The 16,190-nt window shown below is 49.2% G+C and overlaps 8 protein-coding genes across 8 annotated transcripts; 4 read left to right on the forward strand and 4 right to left on the reverse strand.

Moving 5' to 3' along the window:
* Positions 1-105: 105 nt before the first annotated feature.
* On the reverse strand, positions 106-1,439 carry Aspvir_006108 (uncharacterized protein; the record flags this gene model as incomplete). Its single annotated transcript, XM_043269316.1, has 2 exons — positions 106-882; positions 939-1,439. 2 exons carry the CDS (start codon positions 1,437-1,439, stop codon positions 106-108), a joined length of 1,278 nt encoding a protein of 425 aa, XP_043125251.1.
* Positions 1,440-2,642: 1,203 nt separating this feature from the next.
* On the forward strand, positions 2,643-3,673 carry Aspvir_006109 (putative thiamine pyrophosphokinase; the record flags this gene model as incomplete). The annotated part of the gene is made up of 2 exons (XM_043269317.1): positions 2,643-2,683; positions 2,731-3,673. The coding sequence occupies 2 exons, from the start codon at positions 2,643-2,645 to the stop codon at positions 3,671-3,673; spliced, it is 984 nt and encodes a 327-aa protein (XP_043125252.1).
* Positions 3,674-3,820: 147 nt separating this feature from the next.
* Positions 3,821-6,572, reverse strand: Aspvir_006110 (Zn(II)2Cys6 transcription factor; the record flags this gene model as incomplete). The annotated part of the gene is made up of 5 exons (XM_043269318.1): positions 3,821-3,907; positions 3,961-4,919; positions 4,969-6,353; positions 6,426-6,452; positions 6,511-6,572. The coding sequence occupies 5 exons, from the start codon at positions 6,570-6,572 to the stop codon at positions 3,821-3,823; spliced, it is 2,520 nt and encodes an 839-aa protein (XP_043125253.1).
* An 863-nt stretch (positions 6,573-7,435) lies between these two features.
* Aspvir_006111 (putative integral membrane protein) lies at positions 7,436-8,559 on the forward strand (the record flags this gene model as incomplete). Its single annotated transcript, XM_043269319.1, has 7 exons — positions 7,436-7,513; positions 7,580-7,617; positions 7,709-7,732; positions 7,796-7,988; positions 8,044-8,095; positions 8,160-8,319; positions 8,373-8,559. The coding sequence occupies 7 exons, from the start codon at positions 7,436-7,438 to the stop codon at positions 8,557-8,559; spliced, it is 732 nt and encodes a 243-aa protein (XP_043125254.1).
* A 689-nt stretch (positions 8,560-9,248) lies between these two features.
* On the forward strand, positions 9,249-10,060 carry Aspvir_006112 (presequence translocated-associated motor subunit PAM17; the record flags this gene model as incomplete). The annotated part of the gene is made up of 2 exons (XM_043269320.1): positions 9,249-9,815; positions 9,884-10,060. 2 exons carry the CDS (start codon positions 9,249-9,251, stop codon positions 10,058-10,060), a joined length of 744 nt encoding a protein of 247 aa, XP_043125255.1.
* A 330-nt stretch (positions 10,061-10,390) lies between these two features.
* Positions 10,391-11,491, reverse strand: Aspvir_006113 (enoyl-CoA hydratase/isomerase family protein; the record flags this gene model as incomplete). The annotated part of the gene is made up of 4 exons (XM_043269321.1): positions 10,391-10,544; positions 10,593-10,949; positions 11,002-11,112; positions 11,166-11,491. 4 exons carry the CDS (start codon positions 11,489-11,491, stop codon positions 10,391-10,393), a joined length of 948 nt encoding a protein of 315 aa, XP_043125256.1.
* Positions 11,492-11,952: 461 nt separating this feature from the next.
* Aspvir_006114 (dienelactone hydrolase family protein) lies at positions 11,953-12,699 on the reverse strand (the record flags this gene model as incomplete). The annotated part of the gene is made up of 1 exon (XM_043269322.1): positions 11,953-12,699. One exon carries the CDS (start codon positions 12,697-12,699, stop codon positions 11,953-11,955), a length of 747 nt encoding a protein of 248 aa, XP_043125257.1.
* An 811-nt stretch (positions 12,700-13,510) lies between these two features.
* Aspvir_006115 (uncharacterized protein) lies at positions 13,511-14,791 on the forward strand (the record flags this gene model as incomplete). Its single annotated transcript, XM_043269323.1, has 1 exon — positions 13,511-14,791. One exon carries the CDS (start codon positions 13,511-13,513, stop codon positions 14,789-14,791), a length of 1,281 nt encoding a protein of 426 aa, XP_043125258.1.
* Between the last annotated feature and the right edge of the window lie 1,399 nt (positions 14,792-16,190).

A 16,190-nucleotide genomic window follows, 5' to 3' on the forward strand; every position in this document is an offset into this window, starting at 1 on the left:
ATGATGAATAATGAACAAACACGAGAGATGTTTCCAGAACCTGTTTAGAAAAAACCAACGCCTGACCCACGCCAACCTGATTTCCATCTCCATGATGACTAGCCTTCATTCTGCCGCCTTTCTAAGAAACTTAATGCTGCATCTTTCGAAGCTCGGATGGCCTTGAAAGAGATCATACGCGGCTGCGGCCATCTTGATTGAATAGAAACGGACATAGATATCACCCACCACCTGTCCTTCCTCCACGCTTTCAATATAGTTATAGTGGGCAGACCGCTTCAGTACGCGGTAAATCTCCTCCCTCAACGACCTCCGAAGGTCGCTGATGACCAGGCACCGGGTGTAGCCCTGATGAAAAATGTGCTGGCTCATCTGGGACGTCATGGGGTAAGTCGGAGTGTGGACGAGAGCAACGTTGGCCACGCAGAAGCCCAAAGGTAGTCCGTCCTTCGATTTCCGAACAAAGTCTAGCGCATCCTTCTCGAGCACAAACACAATGATAGCAGTGTTATATCCAGTGATAGGGCTTGTGTTGCAGAGAGAAGCCGAGTAGATCTCACCCGGAACAGATGGCAGTACCTGGCTCAGAGTCACCTTTGACGCGAGCTTCTCAATCCGGACAGTGCGAAAGACACTGGACTCCCGTCCAGCAGGAATATATCGGAGCCCGTACTGGAAAATCCAGAGATCCGAGACCGGCTGCCGAGAAAGGAGGTTCGGACGATAAGAGAAGGCATCGGCCTCTTCTTGTTGATTCTCAAATATACTACATCCCTTTGTGGCCCAGCGGATATTGCCATCCCAGGGAACGGTGTCCATCCCTGATCGGTAAGGCTTCGGGACGTCGGAATTCTTGCGTACACGAGCAACGATCAGAGGTTTCTGGGAAGCGAGTTGTCAGAAGTAGCACAACCAGCTATTACATTAAGATCACTCACCCGTTCAGGCTCCAACACCGGAATCATCAGATCCTCTATCCCAGCATCAAGCAGGACATCAGAGTCCGTACGTTGCAGCGGTACCGTTCTCAACTGGTTCGGATCGGTGACAGCGAGATGGATCCGTTTCTGAGGCGTCTTAGGCTGCAGTGTCGGGACTCTAATATCGTCCAAATGGCTGTCCAGGATGTTGGAGCATTTTCGTGGATTGAGTACAACTACTGCGGTCTTTTCGGAATAAACAGGTCCAAGGGAGAAGTTTTTGGGGGAGGTATTTCCAGAGGTAGTGTTATCATTGTCCTCTGTGTTGGTGTTGTTTTCTTCATGCTGAGTTTCCTTGTTCGCCATGGAGCAAAAGGTTTCTGAAGGTTGAGCGGCTTGAGCCATGGCCAGAATTACGGCATCAAGACGACGAAATAGAATGAAAAGACCAAGCAGGATAGAAAAAAGCACTATAAGAGAGAAGATGGGACCGGTGGTGAGGGGAACACATCCTTCCATTTTGGGAAAGGATTAAGTGGGAATCTGCAGCGGATATGAAAACAGAATATAGAGTAGACTTCTCCGGAATGCTCACTTCTCACTTCTAAGTGAATTCTAGTTGAGAATAGATTGCGATTATATGTGAGAAACTTGTGAAGGCTTCTACGAAGGCCTTTGTCCACAATGTTGCAGAATGTGCATCAATTCCGAAAGCTCCTATATGCGAGACTGATGTTAGTATGAGCGGAACAAAGAGTGAGTGAGTGTCTGATGAGACCTTTCAAAAGCAAAGCAAAGGAATTATCAGCAACAAAGACACGCTCCGTTGAGACCACTATGTTGAGAATGTCCTAGTGAGTTGTTAATATAGACAGTGTCTTGGTGATCTAGATTTGACTGACGCTTGCTTAGGAGGTCTACTGGGTATATGGTATCAATATGTGAAGCGTGTGGAAGTACTTGCGCGAAACCAAGGCGCAAAACGTCTCTGTAATGCGCAAGAGAGCGTTGAGGATGAGAGAAGAGAAGAGTATGAACAGCTTGATGCCTAGCAACTTATACTGATGATTGAGCTGGAGATCAGCTGATTGGGCTATAGTGCCATTAGATATTCAGGAAGCAATCACAATGTTGGTGGTTCATGATTGCTCGGTGCAATACCTTGACATAATCAAACCAAGATACTTCAATGGTGAGAGTTTCCAGCAGGTATCAGGGATCACCTTCAGCATCGGAGAGATGGTGTCAACAGAACAAGGAAGACAAAAGGCACGAGTGATGGACTCTAATCCATTGCCATTCAGTAACACAAGGACTGAAGTCTTCATCTATCAGGCTTAAGCATCTATGGTATGGCTCGGATCTGGAAGTCTGCACATTGTCTCACTAAGAATGTTCTGATATACGCAATGTCTGACAGGCAGAAATAGCTCATCCTCTTCGAAACTTGTCACGTTTAAAACATTCTGGGCCGATGTCAGACAATGTCTCGCTGTTTCCTGGCTATGTATTCTATGCCAACTCGGATGAAACAACATGATTCCCAGAATTGGTCATGATCCAGTTGCAGCGTGGTTGAGAAGCGTCTCTCATTGAAGAGTAGATCGGATAGATCTACCGCTTGCGTTGGGCCGCGGAACCCAAAAATATCTTTTGATAGTGGGGCCTCAAAAAATGTCATCACAAGTCAACACTTCCACTAGCCATAATAAACCAGCCGCAATGAAGAAAACCATACTAGAAATAGTCAAAGACTGCGACAAGTAAGGTTCCATATCCTATATCATCGAATTACCACTAACAACCTCAGCTTCCCCTACAACCAACCCGGCGAAACAGCCGCTTACGAACAACAGCTCTCCAAACTATGGAAATTCTTCCTCCCCAACGACCCCAGACCACACGGCTATCTCGTGGAGTCTGTCGTTGAACGCATGCCCTGGACAGAAGATTTCCATGTGCTTCCCGCCCCGCACAAGGAAATCCATCTCCTCCCACAGGACCATGCGTGCGAGCAAGAAACCTGGACAGAGCGCTGCAAGCGCAGCCTCGATGCCCTTATCGCGCTCGCCAGGGCAAGAGGCGTCTTCCCAAGGCTGGGCAAGCGACGCGATGAGCGGTTTCCCATCATCGGAGCCCGGTTCCCCGTAAGTATCGAGCGCTCGGCTATATCCCTGTTCGGGATTGTCGGGCGCGGTGTGCACATGACTGTGTACACGAGGACCAAATCCGGATTGAAGATCTGGGTGCCGCAGCGGAATCCGAAGAAGTCGACGTATCCGGGGATGCTGGATAATGCTGTCGCGGGGGGTGTTGCGGCGGGTGAGATGCCGATGGAGTGTTTGATTCGGGAGGCGGAGGAGGAGGCTGGGATGGAGGAGAGCTTGGTTTGGAAGGCGCATGCTGCCGGCACGGTGACGTGGTTCAATATCAGTGATGACCGAGCGGGCGGGGAGCCAGGACTAATGAATCCTGGTTTGCTGTATGTTTATGATCTTGAGGTTGGCCCCGAGGTAGTTCTCAAGCCGGTGGATGAGGATGATGTGTGCGCGTTTCATCTAATGGATGTGCCAGAGGTGCTGGATGCGATGGCAGAGGGGAGGTTCAAGCCCGCGAGTGCGAGTGCCATGGTGGACTTCTTCGTCCGACATGGCCTAATTACAGCGGAGGATGACGAGGATTACCCAGAGATCGTCTCAAGGCTGCATAGAATGCTGCCTTTTGCTACAAGTCCTGGGGCCGGGAGGACATGACCCTTTCGCACTAACCCAACATCTCATGCTGGTATGATGTTTGCAGGTTATTCTCGATGACTAGCTCGGTTCACCAAGAAATATCTACTCATAGCTGTCTCAGTTATTGTTCCTAGACTCCTTCACATTCGTGAAATTGACCTCGGGCTATCCCAAGAATTCCCCCTGCGCCAGAGAACTCCACGGCAAGTCTTCATCCCAGCAACGTTGCATGAGCGTACGAGCATTTTGGATCTGCAACAAAAGTGTTAGTCATTGCGCTAATCGGAAATTCGTCGATCGCGTACCTGCTTCAAGCCTGTTTTCTCCAGGCTCTTGACTCGCTCCATTATATCAGCCTGTTGTTGTAGATCTCGGGTTTCACAACCAGCGGTAAAAAGTGGAAACAATGCTCCGACTTCGGCCGATGCACCAGGTTCAAGTTGCCCCAGTGCTTCAAGTAACCCATCCAGAGCCTCTAATACAGGAGCGGATGCTGATGGATTGCAGAGCACGCGACGATGAAGGTGAACCAGCCCAGCATATCGGAATGATCGATCAATCGCCGACATGTCCGCAGACACAGGTTCCTGGTGATGTCGGCTGTTGATCCGTGCCATATTATCTGCTACCTGAAAATCCGCAAGCAATGATTCGGCTTCAACAACGATATCCGGCGAGGGCCTTTGGTCAGGCTCAACGCCAATCAAACTACCAATGCGGGTTCTCTCGCATTGGTGAAGAAGTTTGGCCAAGCGTGACAGCAACAATGCAGTCTTTGCTGTATATCCGGTGAAGCAGTCGATCAAGAAATCGTCATTTGCCGGAGGGGTAGAGCATGCACTAACAATCGACTGATACAGAAACAGAGGAGGCTCATTGTCTCGGCAGGAAAGAGAACCCATGATATCAATATATTCCAGCCAGCGTGAAAGAAAAGACCCGACTCGATTCCCAGGATACGCCATCTGCACTCCGTGTGCAAGGTAAAGATCGCGAGCGAGCTTCAGGTGGCTTTGCCACGGAATTGGTACTTCAAACGTGCTTGGCGAAATGATTTTCAAAGACAAGAGCATAATGGCGGCAGCAAGATGATTGTCCGTTATGTTCTGGTCCGGGTCTTCGAGTGCTATGCGCAAGGTTGGAAAGACATTGCTGACCCAGTGTGCTATCCTGTTAGCAGGTTCCGGGTGGTTCAAGTACCTGGCTCGGTGGCTGGCGGAATAGGCTAGCATCAGGTTCAAGATATTGGAATCCCCAATTGCCACTATCTACTGTCAGCCATATCACCAATAATGGGGTTGAAAGCAGCGTACTTGACGGTAAAACCGTTATGAACGGGTTGTCCCCACAATCATGTGCAACCAGCATTTTGGCTGTATGGTTGAGAAAATGGTGAAAGTACATCAGATTGATGGGTGTTTCTACCAAGGTCGAAGGCAATGGCGACAGGTACCGAGGAATGTTGATGGGGACAGGCGATGCATAATACCCGCGTCCAACATTATTTCCGAGTCCATGGTCAGGACATGCTGCTTCGAATGTAGTTCGGGTCTGGTGCTCTGGATTGATCAGGTCCAAAGCGTAATTAATGTCGATAGCCGAATGATCATCCATTTGGTTCAAATCCAAGTCGGGACGGCCATGGTCGAGGCCGTAATTATCAGTCACACTGGTCAAGTAGGCATACCACTTCTGTTCCGAGGATGAACGCTCGAAGGGCTGGTATATATCTCGCTGACAACTGCCTTCAGCATCACGTCGCAAGCTGTACGTGTAGTCTTCAGAGGCAATAGGGCCATTCATGATCTTGGTAAGATAAGTCTCCGTAGGACCGGAGCCAGGAGTTTTTATGGGCGTCTCGATTCGTTCTGCACTAGAAGAATCTAGACCGACAACATCTGAATGTGCGAATGAGTATCGGTGGCGCGGAGAAAGTCCTCCTGCCAGCTGGTCGTCATCGGTGTCAAAGTGAAAATCACTACGCGATTCACTTGAGACAGAATTTCGCTCTGCTCGGTTCGCCGTCTGACGCGGATGCACTAACGAAGGACGCATGAACGGATGGGACTCCATGGCGGATTGTCGTATGAACGAGAGCGGTGATGGAATGGAGGGCTGAGAGAAGCTTAGGGTAGCAAGAGTCCCGATACTCGAGCTTGTATCCGAGTAGGCAACGTCTCCAGAAGGGTGAAGGGTTGAGGAAGTGAAGGACGAAAGCGCCTCCTGTGGCATTGTCATCGGTTGCGGCGATGTATCGGGCCGTGAGATGATCGTATCGTTCATTTGTGATGACGTTATTCCTACTGAAGTTCTAATATCACTCATATAGGGGAAGCTATTGCCCAAATGACCGGAATAAGCAGGAGAGCTCAGAATTCCAATGCCACTCTGAACCTCCCTAGAGGACGATGTCTCGGCTACCAGAGATGATCCACAAGCGGTAGCCCAAAGTGTGTTTTGTGGAGTCAACTCCTGTGGACTGCCATCTCCTTGACCTGATCCAAGGGTATCCACAAGTGCGAAATCCGAAGGCATCACGGCGAAAGAGAGGAGATGAGCAGAGTGACCACTAGACTGAGAACTTGGGGAGCCAACGGAGGATTTCCGCCTTGTTCTACCCTCCCAGTTCAGCCTGATACTATAGTCACAATTCTCATTCTGACGCCGGCAGTTGAGACAAGACGGCTTCTCTTCGTCACTAAAGTCATTGTCAGATAGAGAATTCTGATGATGTGGAGTAGAGGCAAAGTAGCAGGAAATAGAAACATACCATTTGACTTTCCGCGCTTTACACGGCCTAGATACTTGTTCATTAAGTGACAAAACAAAAAATGGGTGAGACTGAGACTCCTTACCAACAACCCTTCCGGGATCTTCGTTTTGGCTCAGGTGCACCGGGCCTTCTAGGACGAGGCATTGCACTTCAAGTGCGACTTGAGTGATTCGGCTGAGTGCAAAGATCCGACGAAAAATAGCAGTAGCGACTGGATGAATCGATAGCTCGTACTCTGCAAAGTATGGCCGCCATACGGACACGATAGGACCTCAAGACACCTGAAGAATGACAATCGGTGACTTTTTGCGTCGCGGGGATCTTTTTGTCCAGCTGGATAGGTAGCGATAATCTATAAGACACCCGCACCTGGTGTTCGTACTCATCGAGCCTTGGAATTGGATAGACGGACTAACGCTTGTTTATACCACAGTCAGACGAGCTTGACAAGGCGTGAAGTGGGTAGCGAGAGCACCAGTTGGCAACGCTGAGGAGAAGATTGCTGGAAGGAGAGAACAAAGAGAAGAGACGAAACCGAAAGACCACGAGGAAAAGCGGAGAAGCTGGGCCAGTGGGTAATACTGAACGGCAGATAAAGATGCAGAATCACAGATAAACCCAAAATAATCAATCCGCTTGACCATTGCTCGTTGGTCACTTCTGTTATCGGCACTTTCGATCAATCGTGTCCCGCTTTCTGACTCTCAAATGTGGAGAAGACGATAACTGGAGCTGATAATGGCTGAACTAGACTGTTAACTGCTAAGCTGAACCAGAGCAAATGATAACCCAGTTATGTTATTAGCCAGCATCTCCGGGCACCTATGGCTAGTGGTCAATCCAGTTAGCGGCGGTGCTGGTTGGATGCCTGGCGACAAGGGGTCCGATGACGCAGGTTGATCTGGTCTGTTCTGCTGACTTTCAGCAAAACGAGTACCGTATCTTTAACCTAAAGTAGTCATCTTCAGTTTTCTAGAATTCGATCCTGAAACGTATTTTCCTTAACCATGGCCTCCTCCCTGGTTGCGAAACATCCTGTCCAACGGATGTCTAGCCCTTCCCGGGGGTTCTCTGCCCTGGTCCACGTGAGCTTGTGCCTGTTTGGATGTTGTTCCCTTGGGCGTTTGTTCCATGGCTGACGTTTGCTCAAGTTAATCGGTTTAGCCAGCTTTATCGGCTCATTCAAATTGTGGGTGATCTGGGGTTTCTTTATATATCTTTATCATGATGATAGGGAACTGAATCTGGTGTGGTTATTGGACTGACTTAATACCTCACAGTATGCACGAGAATCCAAATCGCGCGTAAGCTTTTCCAATGCCACGGGCTCGGAATTCCCGCATATTAATACCTTGAATGCTCGGCAGTAACGAAGCGTATGGTTGGCATTTTCAGTATCTAACCGTTATCGGTCTTGCCTTGTCGACTCTCACTTTTGCTTTCGCGCTGTTGGCGGATCTGACCCTGTCCGCCCGGCTATTTCTCGTTAAGAATCTCTTGTCGATTTGTAGCGCTCCGATGGAGGTGCTTATTAGTGTTCTATACTGGAGTCTTCGCATGGTGGGTAGTCGAGCACCCTTATACCCACATTTCCGCTCCTGACGCAGACTATAAGATCGACGAGCGCTTGGTGGTACCGGACTGGGCCTATATTCCAATGCACGCTGGCAAGTCCTAAAGCTGGTCTCTTGTTTATACGGATCCTTGAGCTAATATCATATCGTTCTGCAGATATTGGTTTTCACGCCGTCCCAGCCATTGTGTTATTGATCGATCTCCTACTTCTTTCCCCTCCATGGACAATCAGTATCTTACCGGCCCTTGGTCTATCAAGCACAATCGCGTTTGGTTACTGGATCTGGATCGAACAATGCTATAAGTACAACGGATGGTGCGTTACATACTTACCTCAGTCGTGAGTAGTGGGTTACTAACAACGACCAGGTACCCGTACCCAATCTTTGAGCAGGTGCCTTTCGAAGGCCGCGTGGGTCTTTTTGTGATGAGCGCCATTGTCATGGCTCTGAGCACCGCAACCCTGCAATGGCTCTACGGACGTGTCAATGGCTTTGGGACAGCTTCAAAACCCCGATCTCGTCCTGGTGCTCTGAAGCAGAATGGCGGTCTCTAATCGCCAGAAGGCTATCTGGGCGTGGTTTCTGGGTCAGTATACGACGGCATGAATAGACGGCTAGGTGCCCCTTGAATATTCTGTATATCAAGTGTTTCTTCTCTGGGGAGCTTTGTAAAGATCGCTCCACCCAAGCGCGCATATACAGGTCTAGGTAGACGTTTGAATCACTTAGATTATATCATTAGAAGAGGTTCAGTAATATATGAATGATGCCATCCGACAAATGGGAGTGCCAACAAGTAGTTCTAGGATATAGCTCGTGAAGCCTCCCAATTAAAGACGCCTACTCATCGCGGAGACGTTGATCACTAGAGCATATGTGGTACAAGACACTTCGATAAGAATTGAGCAATTAGGGAATGCTGGATGCGGTTGCGAGAGAAGTTATAGGTGTATTTTGTGAGTGGAATATACGCCGTACGATCCGATCTAACATCCTAGTAATCATGTATTCTCTCGGGAAAAACATGGCCATTTTTCTAGTATTTTCTATTCTCCTTTTGCAGTAACTAAACCTTAAGGGTCTGAACCGACGATCCACCAGTGACCTCACCGTCGAAAAAGGCTATGTGCTCCGTCCTGCTTACATAATCCAGGCATAGCTTCTTCCGCCTGTTCGCTGCACCTCTTCAACCATCAAGTAGTGTTCTGCGACCACAACACTCCATACATCCACAAATCTTAAGATGCACCTCACCTCGATGAACGGCACATTGCGTACGGTCGCCCTCGGTGGCCGGTTTGCCCTGGCCTCTCCTTCCCCTCTGCCCAGCGCCACGCCGTTATTTCAATGCTGCCAGAAGATGTCGCTCAGAACACAGGCAAGGCCGGCCAGCACATCAACCACACGCATCCCCTTCAAGCCATCGTCTCGTCCTCAGACAAAAGCCATGTGTCTCTCTCCCATTCTCCGCAATACTGCTTTTCGCCTTAACTCGACCGCCGAAAACGCATCCCGCGCCGAAGCCTCCAAACTCGATTGGAATTCCTTCTTCAAACTCCGCGCATCTCGACGTAGATACACCCTCGCCTCGTCGATAATCGCCTCGATGGCCAGTACAATTATCGGAGTACAGGTTCTTTCCGAACAGGATCTCGAGTCGCTCGGGGCACAGGTGATGGGCTTGGATCCCTTCGTCGTCCTGGGATTGGCGACCGCTGCCTGCGGTGCAGTGGGTTGGCTCGCGGGTCCCTTTTTGGGCAATGCCATCTGGAGGCTGGTCTATCGCAAATATAAGCCGGCTTTCTTAATGGTGAGTTCTTGATGTGATATGTTTTATTTGACCCTTGCCGGTTTTGCTCAGTGCTAACAGATGGACAGAGAGAGAAGGAGTTTTATAACAGAATCAAGCGGTTCCGTGTCGATCCCTCGTCTAACTCGATTGCCAACCCTGTGCCAGATTACTATGGTGAGAAGATTGGAAGCGTTCAAGGTTACCGGCAGTGGTTGAAGGATCAGAGGGCCTACAACCGCAAGAGACGCAGTTTCATCATCTAATTTTATAAATTCAACTCTAGCATGTCCCTTTCTTCGATATGGCAATTCCATTGGATTCCCGTCTCTCGATGTGCTTCAATCCTCATCTAAGCTCCGTTAGCTTTGCGTGGAGTTGTCTACATCAGTCTTTGAGCGATCGGCATGAGTTTCTCTTCCACGTTGATCTGCTTCCTCTACAGAGGCTACATATCGGCAAGAGCATTTCATCTCTGTCCTGTAAAATATACGCAATTTAAATTCATATCTGCTTCCTAAAAGAACATTGACCTTGATCAATATAAGGTCTGCTCACGAGACACAGATTAATTACGACCAGCAGGCGGCATCTGTTCACAACTTAGATGACTCCTTGGCAGCTTTTGCTGGTGGGTCGATGCTCGCCTCTGACCACCACGGGTAGTTCGCAGGCCCATCGTGCTCGAAAGTTGCCTTGAAGTTTGGCTTGCGCTTCTCGAAAAAGGCCGAAACGCCTTCTCTCTGGTCCCTGTCCAACGATGAGTATGGAGATTCAAATACGACGGCTGCTACTTACTTAGCCCCAAACATATGGTACAAGATCCCCGACTCGAGCAAATGCGCTTCTTCGGGGGACTCAGGTCCGCGCCACATTAATGCTCGATTCAGCGCAGAAGCCATTGGGCTGATGTTCTCGGCGATTTCGGCAGCCAACTGCAGAGCTCGTGGAAGGACCTGGGTTCGCTCTGGTAGAGTCTCCGCAAACAACCCATCAAAATGCTTTGAGTTGGGCGGGTAGACACCCCCTGTTGAGACGAGGAACATCGCCCGAGAGTACCCGATCAGACGAGGGAGAAAGTACGACGAGCAAGACTCCATGGTGATTCCTCTTCGGGCAAAGACGAAGCCGTATTTACTCGATTCATGGGCAACCCTGCCTTCACTTTAGTTCTCACTGCTTGAAAGACCCTAAATAAATGCGCTACCTTATCGCAGCCGGAAGAGTCATCGTCATGCCGACTCCAACAGCAGAACCCTGCATAGCAGCAATCGTAGGCTTCCGACATCTGTGGATCGCCAGAGCGACTCGGCCGCCACTAATGGTGCAGATCAACTTTTGAACCTCGCGTTTCAACGGCGCAGAACTAACCTATCCCGATGATCCGCTGTCCTCTCTCGTTCCCGCCCGCCGCCAAACCCAATCTCCAAGTCCGCGCCGGCACAGAAAGTCTTTCCCGCTCCGGTCAGCACGACTGCCTTTACACGCTGGTCGAGGTCGAACATGCGGAAGACCCGTTCCAGGTTCTCAGCCATGACTTGTGTAAAGGCATTGTGCTTGTCGGGGCGGTTCAATGTGACGATCACGACTGGGGTTGCGGTCGAGGAGCCAGCCGGGTGGTGTGATACCTTAATGTGGGTTGTTTGGAGAGTTTCATACGAAGTTGGAATGGCAATTGGGGGTGGATTGGGATACATTTGGGGCTGTTTATTATCGATGGAAGTAATTGATTATGCTGCGCGGTGAAGACTCCCTCAAGTAACTGCATGGTCGATTTTATACGCACTGAAACCCCCCATTCCATATCGGTAATTGTGAGTTTGGATGATATAATCTCGACATGGGATTCTGATGATGTTATCCCCAGGTAAGGGATGAACAAGCTGCCTCGGTAGTCCGGCTGCGATATGCCCCGCAAGGAATGCGGAGAAACGGGTCTCGGCTGGGCGATCCAAGATCCAGATCGTCTCTTGACGACTTTACAACTTATGGCTTTTTCATTATTAACCGAAGGCATGGCTTATGCTTCCTTAGATAAAGAGAGGAATACGATGACAACTCTTGCTAACATCATCTAGTATGGTGGGAAAGGGCAGAAAAAAATCCAGCAGAAGCCATCAGACTTGCAATGGTCCGAGTTGATAAGCAACCGTAAGCATCACGATTGTTGCAGCCATTGCGTAAACCAGGTGACAGCAGCGTTCTTTCCTCGAGCCATCGCGTCACGCTCGCCGGCCTTGGTGCTGTCACCGCGAGTCAAACAGCCATGCTCCACCCCAGGATAATGCTGATAATCAAACGGAACACCGAGTCTGGAAACCGTGTCAAATGTATATCGCTTGAGCTCGGCAGCGTAGACCGGATCGTGTTCCGGGGCGAGAATCTGCACTGGAACTGCAATCTCGTCGATGTCCTTTTTTGTCAGAAGCGACGGATGCCCAACCGTGATGCAGTCAACGAGCGGAGGCTGATGTTCTTTTGCCCCTAGGCGGAAAGCAGCCCATCCTCCGTAGCAGAAGCCCGCAACGCCCACTTTCTTGTACTTCTTCCGTAGAGCTCTAGCACAGTCGAAGATCTCCGTCTCTCGTATCTCGCGGGAATTTCTCCCCACGAAACCGGGGACATCGAGCTTCTCCCACTCGCCTCTGAGAATCGGTTCGAACGGCAAGACTTCGCCGCCGAAGAAATCGGGGATGTAGACGGTTGCGTTGGCCTCGCGGGCATAGTGATCTGCTAGTAAGCGCACGTTTGGAAAGGTCCAGCCGAGAAGATCATGGATGATGATGATGGCGATCTCCGGATTGTCCCCCACTATGTAGACGTCGTTCTTGGCGAGCTTTGCGGTTCTCCCCGTAGGAGTACCCTCCCATTCGAATCCTTTCAGACAACAAGCTGAGACGGACATGCTTTCTAATATGACTTTGGTTCGGCTTGAGAATAGCAAGCATCTTGAGTTGGTCCTTTGTGTAAGAGTATGGCTAAGCAGCCCACGTGGGGCCAATGTTAAGTGCTGCCTGCTAAGGACAAGGTACCCAAGTATCGAATGATAGCATGGTACATGACATACAACCTTACAAGGCAGTACTTACGGTAGACAATCTTGCCTCTGTCGCAACTCAAGGGGACACATTCTGGTTAAGTATATTCTTTTTCCAGTTTCTCTGAGCATCATATCAACCAGCCAGTGAAGTTGACATAAGGTTATGATTGATGACATTAATACGTAACTGCAATATCTGAAAGGCAACTTAGATGCTCTGAACGATTCATTTATTAAGGAATTCTGCAGTACTTTTATAAAGACTAGACTAGCCACAATAATGATACTGGATATTGGACAATTGTCAAACAAACAGCCGAGTCAACTGGCAAAGCATCAGTGTGAAACAACCCCTGACCGTCCCTGAACCAGATTGGCTGCTAGTCCCGAAATGTCATCGTGGAGGACTTGGGCCCGTGGCTCGGGCACTCCACACAATAATAATCAAACAGGCATAAACAGTGGAAAGTTAGCCCCTCTTGGCTTTTCAGCTTGCACCATGAATTGCTCCATATTTGGTGATCCTTTACCCTGTTGGGCTCAGGGTCTCAGGGTATTCTTCCATCGAATTTCTTTTGCTCCTGTCACAAGGTGGAAACCTGTCTGACTCCTCGTGTTCCCAAGATCAAGTCACTTTCTTTCAACCATCCCCTGCTTTCATCATGTGTGTGACGAGATGTTCCTCTTTAACAAAAATCAGAGGCGTCTCCTAGTCTATTTCGCGGTTTTCTATTCTCTTATCCTTATCTTTTGCCATTTCAACTCCTCGCGCGATCCTGGTTCCTTCTTTTTCCGACCAGAGGAGGGCTATCGGCCGCATTACAGCGTCAGGAGAATTCTAGAGTCGCGGCACTTCATATCTCGGTTCAACCAGTCAAGCGCACAACGAAAACAATCGCTTCAAAGTGTCACTTCAGGAGGACGCGATCCAACTATTTGTGCGGGTATTGTTACCGTAAAGCGCCCCATAGAGCAGAATCTCGATACGACCGTTGGCTCGCTACTCGATGGTTTATCGCGGGAGCAGCGCGCAAATATCGTGGTTCATGTGCTCTTTGCGCTCAGCAATGCTTCCGATCATCCAGATTATCAGCAACCATGGGCTTCGAATGTCATCGATCGCATCCTCACCTACAAGAACTCGGGCGCCGATGTGGACAAAATGGAACGATGGGAGAGGGAGAATATGATAAAGGACAAATCTCTTATCGATTATCAACTCTCTCTAAAATCCTGTTACGAGGGCACGAAGGCGCCTTGGATTTTGTTGCTAGAGGACGACGTGGTAGCACAAAGGGAGTGGTACCGTCATACCATGAGAAGCCTGGAGACAATCAAACACTGGAGGTCTCACGGGAAGATCAAGGACTGGCTGTACCTGCGCCTCTTCTACACAGAAAAATTCCTAGGTTGGAATACGGAGGAGTGGCCCACTTATCTTATCTCAAGCCTTGCGGTTATCTCACTCGTGGCACTGACAGGTGTCTGTGCGAGGCGACGGTCTCGGCATATGCAAGGGATATTGACGAACTCATTCCTTGCGGTAGTCTGTCTGCTGTTTGTTCCCCTACTTATTGGCCTATATTTCCTGGCAGGCCGTGTGACAGTGCAGCCCATGCGGCCCGGCGTCCATCTCATGAACAGTCACGGATGTTGCTCGCAAGCACTTCTGTTTCCTCGAGAAAAAGCGCCCTTGCTGATCGACCATCTGGAGAAAATGCAAAGGACGAGACCGGAGCCCGTGGATAGTGCCATCGAGATTTTGGCCGACCAGGAAGGTTTGGACCGTTGGGCCATGTCGCCATCGCAAATGCAACACGTCGGTGCAGCTTCGTACAAGGAAAATCGCAAGTCATATGGGTTGGATGGGCCTTATACCGTCAAAGGCGCGCACGGCGTGTGGAGTATGAGCTTCGAAAAGGCGTATCAGCCGCCGTTTGATCCGGATGCTTCTTGAATGAAGCCAAAATTTCTCGAGCCGGGATATCGGAGTGGTTGAGGCAGGTTCACAGTTGACACTTGTCACCTTCTTCTCCTTGTCCTCGGAATCCCTGGCCGACTGACGTACACCTGACTCTCTTGGGAAGCTACTCCGAATATCTCCAAGCTCCGTTATGAAACCCACGCTGCTAGACCATAAACAGTATCACTTTCACCTGTGCAGCATTACATCAAGGTCAAAGCCCTGTTATTTAGATGAAACTGTTCATCGGATGACATCGATGTACGCTTTGGCCGGGTGTTTCTCCTGATGTTGACATGGACACAAAATTCATAACTGGGTATTCCCTTTGCTCACCATCCTTGATGAATGACCCTTCTGGATGGGAAGGCTTCCATCTAAGGGAAGTGGTTTGTGTATCATGATAAGGCCACGTTTCTATATGATCTCAATGGGATCATTATGAAGGCGATCCTCGGCCGCAGTCTCACAGGAAACTAAAATATAAAAGTAACTCCTGCGGTATCTCAGCTAAGCACTGCGATTACCTTATTCAGTCTCTCAATGAGCAACCTTGGAGGCTACCTAGGTATATAAGGATGTGCACAACATGCATGCATTAGTTTACGCCGTACCGTAGAAGGATCACGGTGTTAAACAACCAGATGCTATTAGCCTGACAATACATATGAGCTCATCGTGACTTGATTAGTGCAGCATCTGGAACAGATCATTAAGTCCTTTTTACTACACCAGCCATTGTCAGCTGTAGGGAGTCTCGGGCGCTCAGCCTTCTGAGGTGATGGCTATCCAGCAATGAATCAGTGGTCCACAACTGTCTGCCCGTGCATACGTTTCATTGGTTATTAGAGATCTTGATGTGGGGAACTGAATCAGCGTTTACCTGATTTTTAAAGTTGACGGAACTACCAAGCTCCGTACTATTATGGCCATACCGATGGCTCATGGGGCAGCAGCCCGCATTTCATCTCAATACCCATGTATCCCTTGAACTCGCTCAAAAACAACCTGAGAGCTTCGAAGTCATCGATTAGATCTTGATCTTGCACATGTCATGATGCTGTGACTGGTAGAAGCGCGATTATACTAAGCCAATATACGGAATCGCAATAGACCATGCATCTGATTACTACCTCGTAATCATCCACAACGGGTCAAGTTATACGCATAAGAGTTTCAAGTCATAGTTATGCACTTATGCTTGATATTCGGATCACTTCCTACCATGGAGTAGGTCCTCTTATAAGGTGATTGCAGATCGCCTTAAACTCTCGTGATATGAGTCTTGTTTTTCTTGTCATTCTTAGGACTTTTCCTTCTATTTCTCGTCTTCCCTTTCCATCGTCAATCCGTCTTGGGCAAAGACTTTTCTCATCCTGGATAACCACCTTTT

This window comes from Aspergillus viridinutans, assembly GCF_018404265.1.
Source record: "Aspergillus viridinutans IFM 47045 DNA, scaffold_4, whole genome shotgun sequence".
Lineage (NCBI taxonomy): Eukaryota > Fungi > Ascomycota > Eurotiomycetes > Eurotiales > Aspergillaceae > Aspergillus > Aspergillus viridinutans.